Source organism: Nymphaea colorata, chromosome 1, assembly GCF_008831285.2.
Source record: "Nymphaea colorata isolate Beijing-Zhang1983 chromosome 1, ASM883128v2, whole genome shotgun sequence".
NCBI lineage: Eukaryota > Viridiplantae > Streptophyta > Magnoliopsida > Nymphaeales > Nymphaeaceae > Nymphaea > Nymphaea colorata.
The window spans coordinates 17702194-17717615 of record NC_045138.2 but is presented as its reverse complement, the minus strand read 5'-3'; the positions used below and the strand labels follow the sequence as shown (position 1 = coordinate 17717615).

General features: G+C 43.0%; 1 protein-coding gene and 1 long non-coding RNA gene across 2 annotated transcripts; one reads left to right on the top strand and one right to left on the bottom strand.

Annotated features, from left to right (window-relative positions):
- Positions 1 to 8904: 8904 nt before the first annotated feature.
- LOC126410527 (uncharacterized) lies at positions 8905 to 10216 on the bottom strand. The gene is made up of 3 exons (XR_007574640.1): positions 10068 to 10216; positions 9696 to 9895; positions 8905 to 9194 (listed from the first exon to the last, which is right to left on the bottom strand). It is a non-coding gene; the product is annotated as an uncharacterized LOC126410527 (long non-coding RNA).
- Positions 10217 to 10433: 217 nt separating this feature from the next.
- On the top strand, positions 10434 to 14255 carry LOC116264055 (protein LONGIFOLIA 1-like). The gene is made up of 4 exons (XM_031643978.2): positions 10434 to 10810; positions 10925 to 12340; positions 13010 to 13199; positions 13304 to 14255. Exons 1-4 carry the CDS (start codon positions 10580 to 10582, stop codon positions 13921 to 13923), a joined length of 2457 nt encoding a protein of 818 aa, XP_031499838.1. The 5' UTR covers positions 10434 to 10579; the 3' UTR covers positions 13924 to 14255.
- Positions 14256 to 15422: the final 1167 nt, after the last annotated feature.

Genomic DNA, 15422 nt, shown 5'->3' with positions numbered 1-15422 from the left:
TAAAATTTATTGCTAGTCCCGCTTCAAAAAAATTCTGACTCCGCCCCCTAATGGCCGCCTCAATAGTAAGGTAGAAACATCTAACCCACTATAACTATAAAAACCAAACCAAGAAGATGAAGCTAATAGCTGTGCAAATCCTTTAGTTTACAATTGTTTTTAAAATGTGAAAAGGCTCCTGGTGTTTAATGATGTACAGCAAACACATACAAGTTTGAAAATTTTTCACCTAACTGCCTTTTCATGTCTAATTCAAGAGGGTGGATATAAAAGTTTCGAATATGTTATTATTCGTTCAAAAGTTAAGAGTGCGGTTCTCTCAATTGTCTCAATTTTATTTAAATGATGTGCAATACTCTGTAACGAGCTTAGAAAAAATATCATTTTAGAAGCTAGAATCTTTCATCTTTTATCCAAAACAAGAATGCCACTTTGCCCAAAATTAGGGAAGAAGTACAACATCTGGATCCCATTAAATCTTCCACTTTCATGAAGGAAAAAAAAAATATATTTTCAAGCATTAGACATCAACAGCGCTCCATTGTCCGCTTCTATAGATGAATTGGCATTTATTGTTAGCACATTCTAGAGATTAATAGTTTAAAAATGCAATTTATATTTTAGTAATCCCAGTTGTTGTTAGTAAACTTATTCTTGGTAATGCGCATCCATTTTCAAAGATTAGAAAAGTTAATTTTCGTAGCAGAAAATAGTAAAGCTGACTTCGAGGAAATAATGAGATGGTTTCTAGGTTCTATATTAATTCCCATGACTTCTCCAAAAAGATTTTGAAAAATACAAAATTTCCACAAAGGTACCTATCAATAAAATGCTTAAATCTTTTTAGCTCATTATTATTTTATTCAAAGACATCTATCTTGTATCTCAAAAGGTATGGGATACTGAAAATTAAGATCTTCAAGTTGAACGATATCAAGAGTTTAATACTGCATTAATCTCATTTTTTTTTTATATATAATCTGATAATGATCTGCCAAACCCCGGAGCGCCTGCAATCAGAAAATGTTTCTTACACGTTCTGAGTTTGATTGGTTGATTTTCAAATTTCTCAAGTTATTCTCAAGGTTTGATTAACCATTGGTGAATTATGTTTATTTTTCACTTACTTAACTGAGGTGAGTTTCATATTCTATTGTAGGGTAAATGGAGTGCCACTGCAGCTGATGCCCACCAAAAACCAAAGAAGAAGAATAAATTAAAAATAAACAATAAAAGCATTGTCAGAAGTGTTCAAGGAATTCCTGCTTTAGAATATTTCATTGGGGTTGATTCCTTTATGCTGATTCTTACCACATTGATGGGTTAATTTATGGCAAGAGCAAGTGTGTCAGCTCCATGATTGCCCAACTTGAACTTTCATGAGCCCAGACTGAGCCAAATTCAAGTTGATGGCCCAAATATTTATAAACATTTCTTTCTTGGTCACTGCACAAATCAAGCGAGCAGGGCTTCAAATCAAGAAACATGAAAATTTTCTAAGTAAAGAAGATTACTGTCTTTGAAGGCTCTGGTTGAATGGATCAAAATGGCATGTTGGCTGGGTCAAGGTTAGGGGTGGAAAACGAGTCTTAGCTCGACTCGTGAAACCTCGGCTCGTAAACGAGTTCTAGCCGAGCCATTTGCTTAACGAGTGGAGCTCCAGTTCGTGAGTCAACTCGTTCAAATAATCGAGTTGAGTTCGAACTCAACACGTTACTGCCGAGTCGAGCCTTAATCGAGTTGAGCTCGCGCTCAACACGTAACTGCCAAGCTCGAGCTGCTTTCATTGAGCTATACTCGAGCTCGAGGTTTCATTGGTTGAGCCGAGTTTGAGCTAACTGCACTTGGGCTCGACTCTGCTCGTGTTCACCCCTACCTGCTAAAACCTAGGAACATACATCAGTACGACGAGGTGCAGGCGCATGCCGCTCGTGACACGAGTCGTGTCTATCGTGAGGCCTTAGCATATAGTATTAAGACAAAATGATAGGATTTCATGTTTGCATTGCTCATGATTTTGGTAGCATTTCAATTAAAACATTGTTTGTTGTATGTTGATAATAGGTTTAACACGTTTTTTATTGACTGAGACTCTCATATAATTTCAGTCTCCGGAGAAAAAGGAAGCTTGTGGTCTCAATGGAGTTATGTGTATCTGTATTTTTTTGTCACGTAGATTAATAGTACTATAGGAACATAAAATAGACAGTTGAGTAGCGTGTAAGAACCTGCCCTTAGGAGGAGGGACAACCACCATTAATACACTGTAGGACGCGGAAATATGAAATAAAAGCATATGAAACATTGGTTTCATAAATGAAATGCATGTACTATGATTTCATCCATAGTAAAAGAAAAATGCAGGCCATTGAAGGGCGCATGAGTTAAACCTGTGGGAGGTCTCTCTCCTTGCAAGTTCCCAAGAAGAAACCAAACCTTAGGTTTTCAAAAGTGGGTCAGACTAAGTCCAAATGCAAAAAGATGAGGTCAGGATTCCTTTCAGATCTTCTGATAAAATATGTTAGTTGCACAATCCCATGCTTGGATCAAATGCCCAGCTCTCTCCTTCTCTCTCTATGCACCACGTGCCGGACTCGTATCGAGCAGAGGGGCGGAATTTGGCTCGACATGCACGAGCCGGTCAAAGTTGGCCGAAGTCAAAGAAAGGTTGGCCAGTGTTTAGTCTCGATCGTCCTCGGCGAACGAGTTCTAGTACATTTTGGTAAGTTTGGGTAGTTTTCTTTTTCCTCTATACAACCAACACAATGCACAAGGAAGCAAAATGTGATGTGTTCCTCACATGGAAGAGTATTGGTGATTGGGTCCCTCTAGCCCTCTTATCAAAGACAGCCCACATGGGGTAGGCACCTCTTCCTAAATGTCTTGGATCATCCCCTTCCTTTGTCCTTCTTCCACAGCCCATACCCAAAACCTAACTCTCAACTTAGCTCTCTAGGGTTTAGACTCAAATCTCGCTTAAGAAGCTTCAAAGGCGTAAACCCTAAGATTCGGGCACCCTCGAAATTTTTCTTAAAGATTCTAATTCCCATAGAAACAACTTGATGGTAGGTTAAGATTAGCAAAAACATTGAGGTTTGCTTGTTGGGAGATGCATGTAGCTTTTCTAAGTGAGAGCGCGACCTAGTCTACCTCGTCGGTTTGCAGAAAGAGTGACGCCCATGAGAATCGAATGATGATTCTGTGTGTACGCGTAAAGCGGCTCCGCTCTATCAGCCCCCTTTCGGTGCCTCAACGAACTGAGCAGTTCAAAATCATGGCGGATTTGTTCGCAAGATCAAAGTAATCACAACCCACAAGCCCTAAACCCTAGGGAGGGTTGTGTATTTAAACGACTCCTTAATTAGAGGGCCACATAAAAACAAGCAGCATAATTCCTTCTTTCAATCATTTGTTGAAGAAAGAAAAGCGAATTCACCAACTTCACATGGGAGCTGAGGTCTTTTTTTAATGAAGCCAATCACATGGGGGCGCACCATTAATTAGGGTTTCTCTACCAGTAGGGGATGGATAAGGGGGGGTGTGGATTTCATGTGATGAATTTGACATCTACATTCACTAGTTTACATCAGGTTAATATTTTAACATTTCTTCCTTTAGTTTTAATCATTTTAATCAAATTAACAACTGAGCAAAAGACTTCGTGAATTGTGTCCGACTTTGGGAAAAAATTGTAAAATCTTTTGCACCCAAGAGTTGCGTCAAGTCCAGGTTAGTGTCATTGTCTTTTGTGACATAGATAAAGAGACATGAAGTATAAGCTCGAGGGCCGAGGCGGTTAAATAAATCTAAACATAAATGTCATGAGATAAAGGTTAACCCTATGAGACCCAACAGGTGAAAAAACTACTCAAGATTCCATCCTTGCCTTGAGAGAAAAGGGAAGTGCCAGCAAATTGCCACCTAAAAGAGCAGCTTGTTGCCAAGGAAAGTAATCCCAAAGCCTATATTCCAAAGTTTTTTTTTTAAAAAAAATAAATAAATAAAACCCTAACCTTAATAAGCAATGACCTATGATTCTAATCTTAACCCTAGTGGATTACCAAAGGAATGTAAGAACATGGCCTATATTGGAGTTGCTTCCTAACTTTTCCTTCTTTTCAGATCCTTCTTTCTTGAGCCACACCCATACCACCCACACTCCCCATGTCTAATCATTCCTCAATACACAAAAGTTCTTAAGTCATGTCCTTCAACTTCTTTTTTTTATGTTGGTTGCCAACCATATATGTGTTTATATATATATATATATATAGAGAGAGAGAGAGAGGGAGAGAGAGAGAGAAAGAAAGCGAGTTATATAGCACATAGTAGTGGTTCTAGCCATCCCTCTTGTATAATTTGTTGCATATCATCTTCAAGAAGGAAAGATTAGGTGAATGGTGAACTACCCTAACACGGTGATCCATCATAGACTTGAACCAGAGACCTCGCTTTTGAAGTAAATCATTTAAGATTAGGTGAATGGTAAACTACCCTAATACACTAGCCCATCCTAGACTTGAACCGGAGACCTCTCTCATGAATCAATCATTGCACCTACTAACCAACCAATTGGAAGAGAATCAACCAAATAGAGTATATTCATTCTTACTCGATCAACCTCTCCGTCCTTGTACGAGGAGATCTCGTTCGAGTAGTGCGACTGGGTTGCGCTCTCGGTGGCATAAAACCCCGAAGCTAGTACCCCGAACCTTACAAGCGACTGGGTTGCGCTCTCGGTGGCATAAAACCCCGAAGCTAGTACCCCGAACCTTACAACCCATGCATGCTTCGGGTTTGTGCGAGGGACGAGTACCCGTTCGGGTTTTGGACTCGGACAGATTTTGAGGTGCTACAAGACAGTGCACCAGCTTGAATCCATGAACTACTGGCCCCCCGGTACAACGAACCAGCAGCCACCCAACTTGGGAACCATGTGTGAGGGCCAAACCAAGGGGTGTCCAAACTAGGGGTGGGTGTGGGCTTACTTAGCCCCAACTGAGTCTGCAAGGGTGGTGTGGTGTGGGGGCCATGTGCTTGGGAAGTAGGGCACCCCTGTTGAGGGACTCCTCCCCTTCATGTCACACAGCCTTTGGGAGGAGACACACTCATTCCCAAACTCTGCACACACACATGCTTGAGTAACATGACTTGCCCCAAGGTGAGGCTCCCACCGAGGGACAGCCTTACCCAATACTGGGTCCCACCCACTTCCATCATTTTTCCTCTGTACCAAGAGAATAGATAGGAACAAATTGCCTTCATCATTGTCCAATGCATTCCCACTCTCTCACCAATCTTCTCTTTCTCTCTCTATAAAAAGTTTTAGGGTTTTGATCCCTCACTTGTCCATATCTAAAGCACCAACGGTTACTAAAACAATCAGTTCAACTTTTGTGTAAATAGTTAATTGGTTAAAAGTAATTAACATAAAAAACTATCTTATGGTGAAACTCTCTCTCTCTCTCTCTCTCTCTAAAAGTTTAGAGTTTTGATCCTTCCTTTGTCCATATGTAAAGCACTCATAGTTACTAAAACAATTAGTTAACTTTTTCTATGGAAAGAGTTAATTGCTCAAGTAAAGTGAAGCTAAGTGAAAAGTGTCTTATGTGCTTGCACTTTTCATGTGGGGATGCATGTGGCTTACACTGCTTCTTCTTTTCCTTTTCCTTTTTTTTTTTTTTTAATTGGAGGAGAATCCTTAAGGATTTGGCTCTTATTGGCTTCACTTTGTGTGATTAAAGTAAATCTGACATTTGGTTGGTTGCTTAAATTGAAAGATTTGGCCCAGATAAAGCTCGGATCGGTCCGTCCCGACTAGTAATGTTTCCGGATCACCCAAAGGGCTCGAGCCCACTTATCCTTGAGCTGACCAAGAGAGAGAGAAAGAGAGAGTGTGTGTGTTTTCTAATAAAAAACCATTCTGTCATTTTTAAAAAAATTGAAAGTTTATTTTATATTTTTAGTTCTACACATCCGAAACAAAAAGACCTGCTTATACCAAACCTAACACATGCCTGTACTTCGTAAATAATAATAAAAAAAAAAAACACCATAATGGATTCGTAACAGCTAGGAAACACATGCATCTATATATCTTGAAGTCTTAAAATATATGCAAGTTCTCTTTCTTTCTCTGCCTCTCATATGTTTTCTTTTTAGATCTCTTTTATTTTTGTTTTATATACGAAACTGAAATAATAAAATACATCCATCAGGAATAGGAATAAAATATTTTTGAAAAACTTGGCTATATTTGAATCGACTGATTCCTTTGTTGTCAAGGAATAAAAAAGGGCATACTTTACCCAAAATAAAAAAAAAAATCAACTTTTGAAGTAATAACGAAAACCATACTTAACTTTGCATTCTTTACATCTGCCTACTTAAATTTGATATCAAATAGGCGGTTCAGGCGCTATTTTATGGAATTTTCGTTTTGTAAAAAGTCAAAATCAATGTGTTTTACAAATTTTGAGTTCTTTTTTCAATATTGAATTTATTTTCATTTTCAGAAACACTGTCGATTGCAAAAATGGAAAATATCGGGCACCTCCACAGAATTTACTGGTGAGTAATGAATAGTTGCTACAACATTTGGGAACCTGTTCACTGCATCACACTTTATGAGGTAGCACGTGAAGAAGACAGAAGAAAATGATCCACATTTCCTTCCCTTCTTTTTATTCTTTTTCAGTTCATCATCTGAAAAGCGAAAGCCAAAAGGAAAAATTAACATGAAATTTCCGGATAATTAAAACTCAAATAATTCATGAAAAGAAGAGAAGGGATACTGGTATTTGTAAATTCGCTATTTGTTTCAGAAAAATTTAGAGTCAAATTGTACCAAAGAATGGAAAACTATCCTTAAGAAAATTTGGCCAGCTTTGCTAGAAAAGTGACTGCTTTTTTTTTTTTCTAAAAAAAAATCTCTTTCAGAGAAAAGATTAATTTGGCCTTTTCTTCCCCTGAAACTCCCTTTTTGCTGAGCAAATTGGCAAGTTCCTAATCTTCTCGAAATAAAAGACTGTTTTTTGTCCCGGATATAAAATCTCATTATTTTGAGAAACTGGATTTAAAATCAGATCCTGCCTCCTCAAATTTTAAATCCAACTTTTTTTCAACTAAAAAAAAAAGTAAAAAAAGATTTCAACTATGGAGGAACTAGAAATTTTACTTTGAATTTATTATCATGTCGGTAAAAAACATGTCACGTTATATCTACGTCAGGTCCATAAATTTCAAATGTGAAGTAATCAAACGCCCCCTAAAGGTCGCACGTCCAACCTTTTAACAAGCCTCATGGTCACTCATATTTCATATTGTAAAAATATATCATATAAACCAATTCAGCTGGTGCTTAGTACTAGTATAATACAATATAATTTAAAGATTGAAGATGACTTTAACCTTTTGCTTTACATTTAAAGTGACTATTATGGAATATTGGGCCAACATTTTTGTACTTTTACTTCACTTTACCTTTTCACCAAGCAACCACAAACTTGACCTTGTGAGAATAAGTACTATATCTATTTAGTCTTTAATATTAAGCTGGAATTCCATTCCAGCAACCTTTATCACCCTCAAGAGAAAGGTAGCCAGAGATTGTGTCTATTAGAGATATTTTAGTAAGAATAACATTGTTTCTTTGTAACATTTACTTTTATAGATCAACATGTTTCATGAAATATGGTGTAACCATATTGGGGATTGGTTGCTTGACATAAAAAATAATATTTATAATCGTATCATGCTTCCTAAAACAAAAAAAAAAGTTGTTTAGATTATATATTCTAAGAACATAATGTTCTTCTCAGATGTCCTCTTAACATAAACTAATGAATGGAATTTTGCTTTGTAGAATGCTCCCCATTACGAACCCGGCTGCCAACTGAAGTTTAGATAAAACAATTAGGAGCCATTTAGCAATGAGAACATTAACAAATTGTTTCTTGAATCTATCCCAAAGAATGAGACACATTCATGAAATATAGTGTTTCATGAATTTGTCCCAATTTTTGAAGTGGATGCATGATTTGTTTCCAAGCGATCCGTCAGTGTGTTACATAAGCGAAGCCTCGCCGCAAACTCAAGCTGGCTGACCCTGACCCTGACCCTGTGGGTTAAGTCGTAAAGAACTCGAACTAGCTCGCACATTAACCGGGTTAGATCTGGCTTTACCAGATAATCCATCAAATAATTGGTAAAGCGATTATTGCTCCATCTTGTCCACCTACAGCATTTCAAACCCAACAACCAGATTTTCAATAAAACCAGATCCAAACTCATTGCGGTCGTTTTTAAAAGTTAAAACAAAGAATCTAAAATATTCTAACAGCACTACCTGGAAGCGAAAGCGAGAAAGCGACTTTTGTTAGATTAGCACGAGTAGACAAAGAAGCCAAAAAAAAAAACCAAACAAGAGCAACTGGATTTAGATCCAGACCCGGTTCATGATCCAAATTGCTATTTGGAAAACAGAGCGAGGCGAAAACAGCCAGACCACTGGACTCACCGAGTCCCTGGTCGACCGACCTGAGCTCAAGCCACAAAGCAGCAACTAAGTTCGGGCCACCGAACATCCTAAACTGGATCTTCCATATCCAGATCCAAAAAAAAAAAAAAAAAAGAATGCATTTTCTTGAGCTCACGGGTACCGGTACCAGAGGAGTTAAAGCCCATGTACCATTTGCTCCCGTGAACCGTTTAAATGCGCTCCTCCCACCCACACCACCACCACCACCAACAACGACAACTTACTATTCCCCATGAAAGTCCCTCCCAAATTATTTAATACCCATCCCAGTTTATATCTTCATCAAACGAGATAAATATGATATGAAGTGATTTATAATAGAAGATTAATATTGTTTAAAGATACTATGTATATACGACCTGACATTCTATGTATAATAGCTATATCCTTATCCAAAAGGGCTTGTAACCCCGAGTGGAGCCTCATGCCATCCCTGTCCGGAGCTCAGCCATGGATGGAGGCAGTAGACGTCAATTGGCTTGGACTCGTGATGTCCCATCAGCTTGGTTTGTATGGGAGAGTGGCCCATGCTGAGGATGGAGACCTTATGGATTCATGTATAATGTGTTCATTTGGAAGGGCATCATTGTCGATGCTGCATGGGTCCAAATGCATAATAGCAACTCCCTTCTCATCCTTCAAACAAATCAATGACCTGCAGTATACAACAAAAGGTTTGTCAATTGAGAAAACCAAGTTTACCCGATTCGAATAGATTTAAGACCTTGTCAAGGATCAGGGATTTAGAATCTTCAGACTTGAAGATTTTGAATATGAGATAAAAATGCATGAATCACACGAAATCTTGAAATTCATGGAAGAAATCATATTCCCTATCTCTTCTGACTTGAGATTGATAAATGCAGGGGTCGTTAAGGATCTTAAATACGTAGTTACGATATCTACAGATTGCTAGCATCAGGAATTAATAGAAGCCTCTGCTTCCGATCAGATCCTCAAATTAAAGATCGGGTAATCAAATGCTCCTAACTTCCAACGTGCATGTGGAATGATGGCCTATCTATCTACCAGCTCAAGATTGTGAAGAACATTAAATCGTTTTAATACGGCAAAAAATTTAAAAATCCATGGCTTTTTGAATCTTCAATGCTAGAAAAAGGCAAATCTCTAAACCGACTGAGAAAACAGTTACCACCTTGTTTCAAAAGGTTGGGAAACGTCCTATAATGCTTCAAATAACTTCTGAAACTTATCATAATCCATCTTGGTTCACTGCCGGAGCTTTTCTCTTTGATTTGGCGGGGAACCAAGCAAAACCCTGTTGTCTTTGTCATGGTTGCCAAAAACTCTCTTTCCCTTGAAGCCCGTCTACTGGATCAACGTTAGGTGTAATTTCTGTATGAGAAAATGAAGTTAAAAACACTTACACTGCTGGAGCACATAAAACAAAACAAGACAATTTTTCTCATCCCAACATTAACATAAGACCCTTATCATCCAAAGAATGCCACAATAAATCACATGCATATATATACAAAAAGCAAAATAAACAACGAAATAAACGGACCTCGTCTTATTTCTGAGGCTCCATGGAAAATGTGAGCCAGCTTCCAAAACTTGTCTAAAATGGAGGGGTGGAACCGTAATTCTAAGGTGCGATTGTGCGTAAACGAAGACCCAACGGTAAGTTGATCCCGAAGGCGGGTTTTACCGTGAGGGTGATCCACATGACATGCTCCTTAGTCAAATCGCAGCCCTCGAACTACAAGATTTATATATGTATAATGGTAAAAGAAGATTATAAAATTAAAAAAAGGGGGAAGGATCCCTACCTTTTTGAACTCCTATCACGGCCTTAAAAAACTCTACGAGGAAGCCAATCCCAGTGCCCCAACTCAGCACAACCTTGAGAGAGACAGTTATAAAATAAAGCCCGCAGCGAGGAGAAGCACACACAGGATCACTCACCCTGTTCCTCTCTCTCTCTCTCCGTCTGGAATAATAGCTGGCTTGTCGCGGATGGGCAGCGCCTGAGAGATCGCCGGAGGACCAGCCGGGAAAAAGAAGGGTAAGGTGGGGATGAAGGGGATGGCGCCAGGGGTGGTCCGTCTGTCGGACGATGCGAATGCGGAGAGGCGGTTGGAGAGGCAGATGGGTTGTATGGCTGGGTTCCTGCAGATCTTCGACCGCAACCAATTCCTGGCCGGGAAGCGCGTCGGTTCCCCCAAGCGCCTGCCGTCCGTGGTCCAGTCGCCGGACGGAGACGTCCATCCTGCTGCTTCGCCTGTCGTCTCTTCTGCTTCCCCTCAGGTGGCTCTCTCTCTCCTTCTCTGACTCTCTGTCTCTATTTCTCTCTCTTTCCACATGTAATGTCCTGATTGGTTTCGTCCTGTTGGGTCCTTTTTAATGTTGAACGAAATGCAGGGAGTGAAGACGGTAGCGACTCCGGGCAACCAGTCGCCGGCTTTCACGCCGGAGAACGCTCGAGCGCCAGTCATGGTGTGCCGCGAGCAGCAGAAAGTTCCACTTGGTATAAAGGATGTGGTCCGAGGATCGGTTTTCCGTGAATCGAACGCCAAGTCGCCGGAGAAGCAGGAAAAGACGCCCGAGAAGCCGGCTGCAGTGGCGAAGAAGACGGAGAACCCCAAGCTGATCGATGCCAAGGACGGGTTCAGGTCGTCCTGGCGGCTAAGGGAAGGGCCGCGGCTTTCGCTCGATAGCCGAGCCATGGCCCTGAGGCCATCCGGCGGACTGTTCCCGCGGGAGATCAGAACGAGCATAGTTAGGCCTGAATGCTCCGCCGATGAGTCCGAGGACGGAGAGAGGCAAAGGCGGTCGCCGAGCGTCGTCGCGCGGCTGATGGGCCTTGATGCGCTTCCGGACTCATCTCCTCTGTCTAGCGGTCCGGATGCCTACAACCGGGCGGAGCTTCGCCGGTCGGCCTCCGAGTCACGAGCATCCCGGGAGCTACTCCCCTTCGCATGGAGAGCCGAGGCGGACGAGCAACAGAGACGGCAGAGCAACGTGGAGCAGCGAACGGAGGTCATCGGCCGGAAGAGCTCCGTCGCTTCGGCGAAGGAGCCGTGGCGGTTCCAGCTGAGCAAAGGCTTCGAATCGGCGGAGATCTTCCCGGACGGGCGGCGCGCCGGTAACCTCTATGGCGAGATCGAGAGGAGGCTTAAAATGAGAGGCATCGACGAGCCTGGGAAGGACCTCGAGACATTGAAGCAGATCCTGGAGGCCCTGCAACTCAAGGGTCTCCTCCACTCGGCCAAATCCGAGGTCGACCAGGGCCGAGGAGGTCGTAATTTCGTCTTTGAGCATCGGAAACCGTCCGCCCCGGACTCACCCATCGTCGTCATGAAGCCACTGAACTATGTCCGCCCTTCGTCTCCTTCACCGCCCCCTCCGGCCAACCGGAACCGCGGATTGGAGAGCACGGCGAGACTCAACCGGTCGACCGGAAGGATGCCACAGCAGGTGAGGAGACAGCCGGCAATGGAGGTCCTGCCGCCGGCGAAACCGAGAAGGAGCAGTCCTACTCCGTCACCCGCAAATGACCGGGCCCTCCGCAAGGTTCGCACTCCACCGGCAGTCCTGCCGAAGAGCCCTGGCCGTGGGAGGGACCCCGAGAAGAACTCTCCGAGGCAAATGCCGTCCCCGCCCAGGCCGCCCTCTGCCGGAAGGCGGTTGATGAGCGAGTCTTGCACCGCCAGGTCGCCCAGAAATAGGAAGCGGATTGATAGGGAATGCTTTACGGCGGAAATTCCAGCCAAGGAAGACGAGTCGTCAACCATCTCTGAGAGCAGCAGGAGTACGTCTTCCGTCATAGACTCTGAGGTAAATATCTCCCAACCTTCACACGGACTCGTAAAAATCTGGATATCGAGTTCTCTGAAAAAAGGAAAAAAAGAAAAAGAGAAGTCTGGTATCCGTAGAATTAACATGACGTTATTGCTAAGAATTTCAGATTGCATTTTTTCCGGAATTTTCTTCAACCTATCGGAATTTCTTAAAAACGTGATTTCCAGAAATACAAATTTCGGATTTCTTCGTCTCTTCCGCCCCTTGCACGAAAACCGGATCTGGAATTTGAACTTCGAGGGCATCGAAGAAAGGGATTTCTTCAAAGTGAAGCATTCATCACTTGTTTAAAACTTCTGAAGTCCAAACAATTTTTGCGTTTTTGGAAAACTGAAGGTTTCGGGATCGCTTCCTGTCAAACGCATTTAAACGCTGAATCGGGACAATCAAAGCCTTAATTTCAGATATTCTGAAGCAAATCGATGAGGCTTCTTTCAATGAATTAGAGAGAGTCTCTTATTAAACGAAAATTTGAATTCTGAGTTCTGAAAGGGCGCGGGAACTTCTAAAATTCTGATTTCCGCAAAAGCCAAGTCCAAGTTCCCCCGTTTTGGTGATTAGAGAAGAGAAAAGGAATGAAGGAAAAAAAGAATTTCGTTTTTCTGTTCTTCCTACGGAAGTTTAACTGTTTCTGGAAAATTTCAGGCCGCGAGACCGACGCCTCTGAGGAAAGATGAGTACAGCGAGGGAAGGATCCTTCTCGACCGATGCGACAAGCTCCTCCAGAGCATCGCCGAAGCGACGGAGCAGCGGAGCCCCGTCTCCGTCCTCGACGCCTCTTTCCACGAGGACTGTTCTCCCTCTCCCGTCATGAAGCGCTCCATCGTCTTCAGAGGTAAGATTAACGAAGACAGAAAACCTAATCGTTTTCTCCTTTTTCCAGCTCGAAATCTCGTTTTCCGACGATTCCACTGACGATTTTTCCGGTTTGGATCGCAGAGGGTCGACTCTCCATGAGCGATGAAGGATTGGAATTGCGATCGAAGGAATCGCTCGCCTCTTCCAGCTACGACGAGGACGGGATCGACGAGGCCGACTTGGACGATTTCCGATACGTTTCGGACGTCGTACTCGCCTCCAACCTCCTCCAGAACACCCAGGCAATCGGCAAGAGCTCCGGCGCGCCCTGCGCGGTGTTCTCGCTCCTCGAGTCTCGACGGAAGCCGGGCGACTCGGACAGCCTGCGAGCTCACCGGAGGCTGGTCTTCGACACGGTGATGGAGCTCCTACAGAGGAGGCGGCAGCAGACGCCGGCGAAGGCGGCGGAGGCGTTCGTCGCTGACAGGCGCCTGCTCCGGCAGATATGGGCGGAGTTCAGCAGCATCCGGCGGGCCGTTGCGGCGGAGGACGTGTTCGAGGTGGTCAGCGGAGTGATCCGCAAGGACATGTCCAGCGTGGCGGCCGGCGAGGTGTGGGAGGAGTGCGCGGCGGAGATGGGGGACTCGGTGCTGGACATCGAACGGCTGATATTCAAGGATCTCGTGGCCGACACCATCCGCGAGCTCGCCTTCCTCATCGGCGGTCAGCCTAAACCAATTCGAAGGCAGCTCGTTTTCTGATGATGATCGTAAGGAAGACGTCGCCGGACCCAAGGTGAGTTCGAAGAAGCGCAGCTCAAACCTGATCGGGTCTCGAGCCCACCGATAGATCGAAGTGCGGATGACCCACTTGGTTCGGCTCAACCCGCCTAGGTTCTGCGGCTCGGCTCTGGTTAATGGGGCTAAGGCGATTTTGTTGTTGTTTTTGTATGTACAAAGAAAGTGTGCATTTGTTTTTCCTTCTTCATGCTTTTTAATAGGCTGTAGTTACGCAACGACTGTTCGCCGAGAGATACTATTAACTAATCGGCGATGCTTTGAAGGAGGGAAATGAATCGGCAGTGTGCTTTTTACCTTGTGTGTTCGAAACTGAAGTGAGATCCAAATCTGCTTTTATGGGTCCATATCCAAATCCAAACTAACACGTTTCAAGAAAATAAAGGCTTTTGTTTTTAATTAATCAATGAAATGGTTCTCATTATTGGATCCGTCTTGGATTTGGATAATGCCTAGCCAAACACGGCAACTTCTGGACCCGGTTTGAAATCCAAAGTACTTGCAGTCTTGCACCATCTGGGGATAGCGTAAGATTATGTTGTGGTGAAAAAGGAATCTGGAATGGGGATTGGGGAACACAAATTCCCATATTTTTGGGCTGCCCAAGTGGGGCCTGGATCCAGACGACCCACCAAATGGTACAGCAGGGAGAGACGCAAACGGGGTACAATCATATGGCAAAAATATTTTGTGAAATTGTCTGGGCGTACAATGCAGCAGGAATTGGTTGTTGTTGGATGAGCAGCAGTACGAAAGAAAAATTACAGATCTCTGTCAAGGTGAAAGATTTGGATCTTCTTCCAGATTCACCGGACTTCATGGATTGGGCCCGTCCGAATCTCAACCTCGGTCCTCAATACCAACGAAAGATCAACAGTGTTCCTCTAGCATCCTTCTTCTGGGGGAGGTAGATTACTCGGTACTGCCCAACCATGACCAGTACCTGATGTGACAGGGTGTGACCTCGTTACCGAATCGAGAGATCCAATTGTGTACTTAGATCCAATTTGTTCGCAGCGCCATGAAGCTCTGCATTGTGAGACACCGTCATGCAGGACACGGTCGCTTGTACAAAGGCACCAAATTACAAGGTGACTTGTTCAGTCGTTAAGCATTTATAAGTGTTTCATGAATCTACTTCAATTTCCAAACAGATTCATGTGATATTCATACCGTTCATAATGTCAAATGGCCTATATTGCACCCAGATGGCCAAGATGATCAGTCTTCACCAGCTTGTACAAGTAAGAAGATTGATCAGAAAATATTTTTACCTATATATATATATATATATATATATACACTAGCTTCAAGAGGATAGTATCTCATGTTGGGGACGCCAGAAAAAACCTCATGAACTCCTTGCTTCACCACCGGGAAAATCGATTACTTCGGCTTAAAGTGAAGGCAATCAGCAACTTCAAGATCTTTAGATCAAGCCCCTATGTCCTCACTTACTCTTA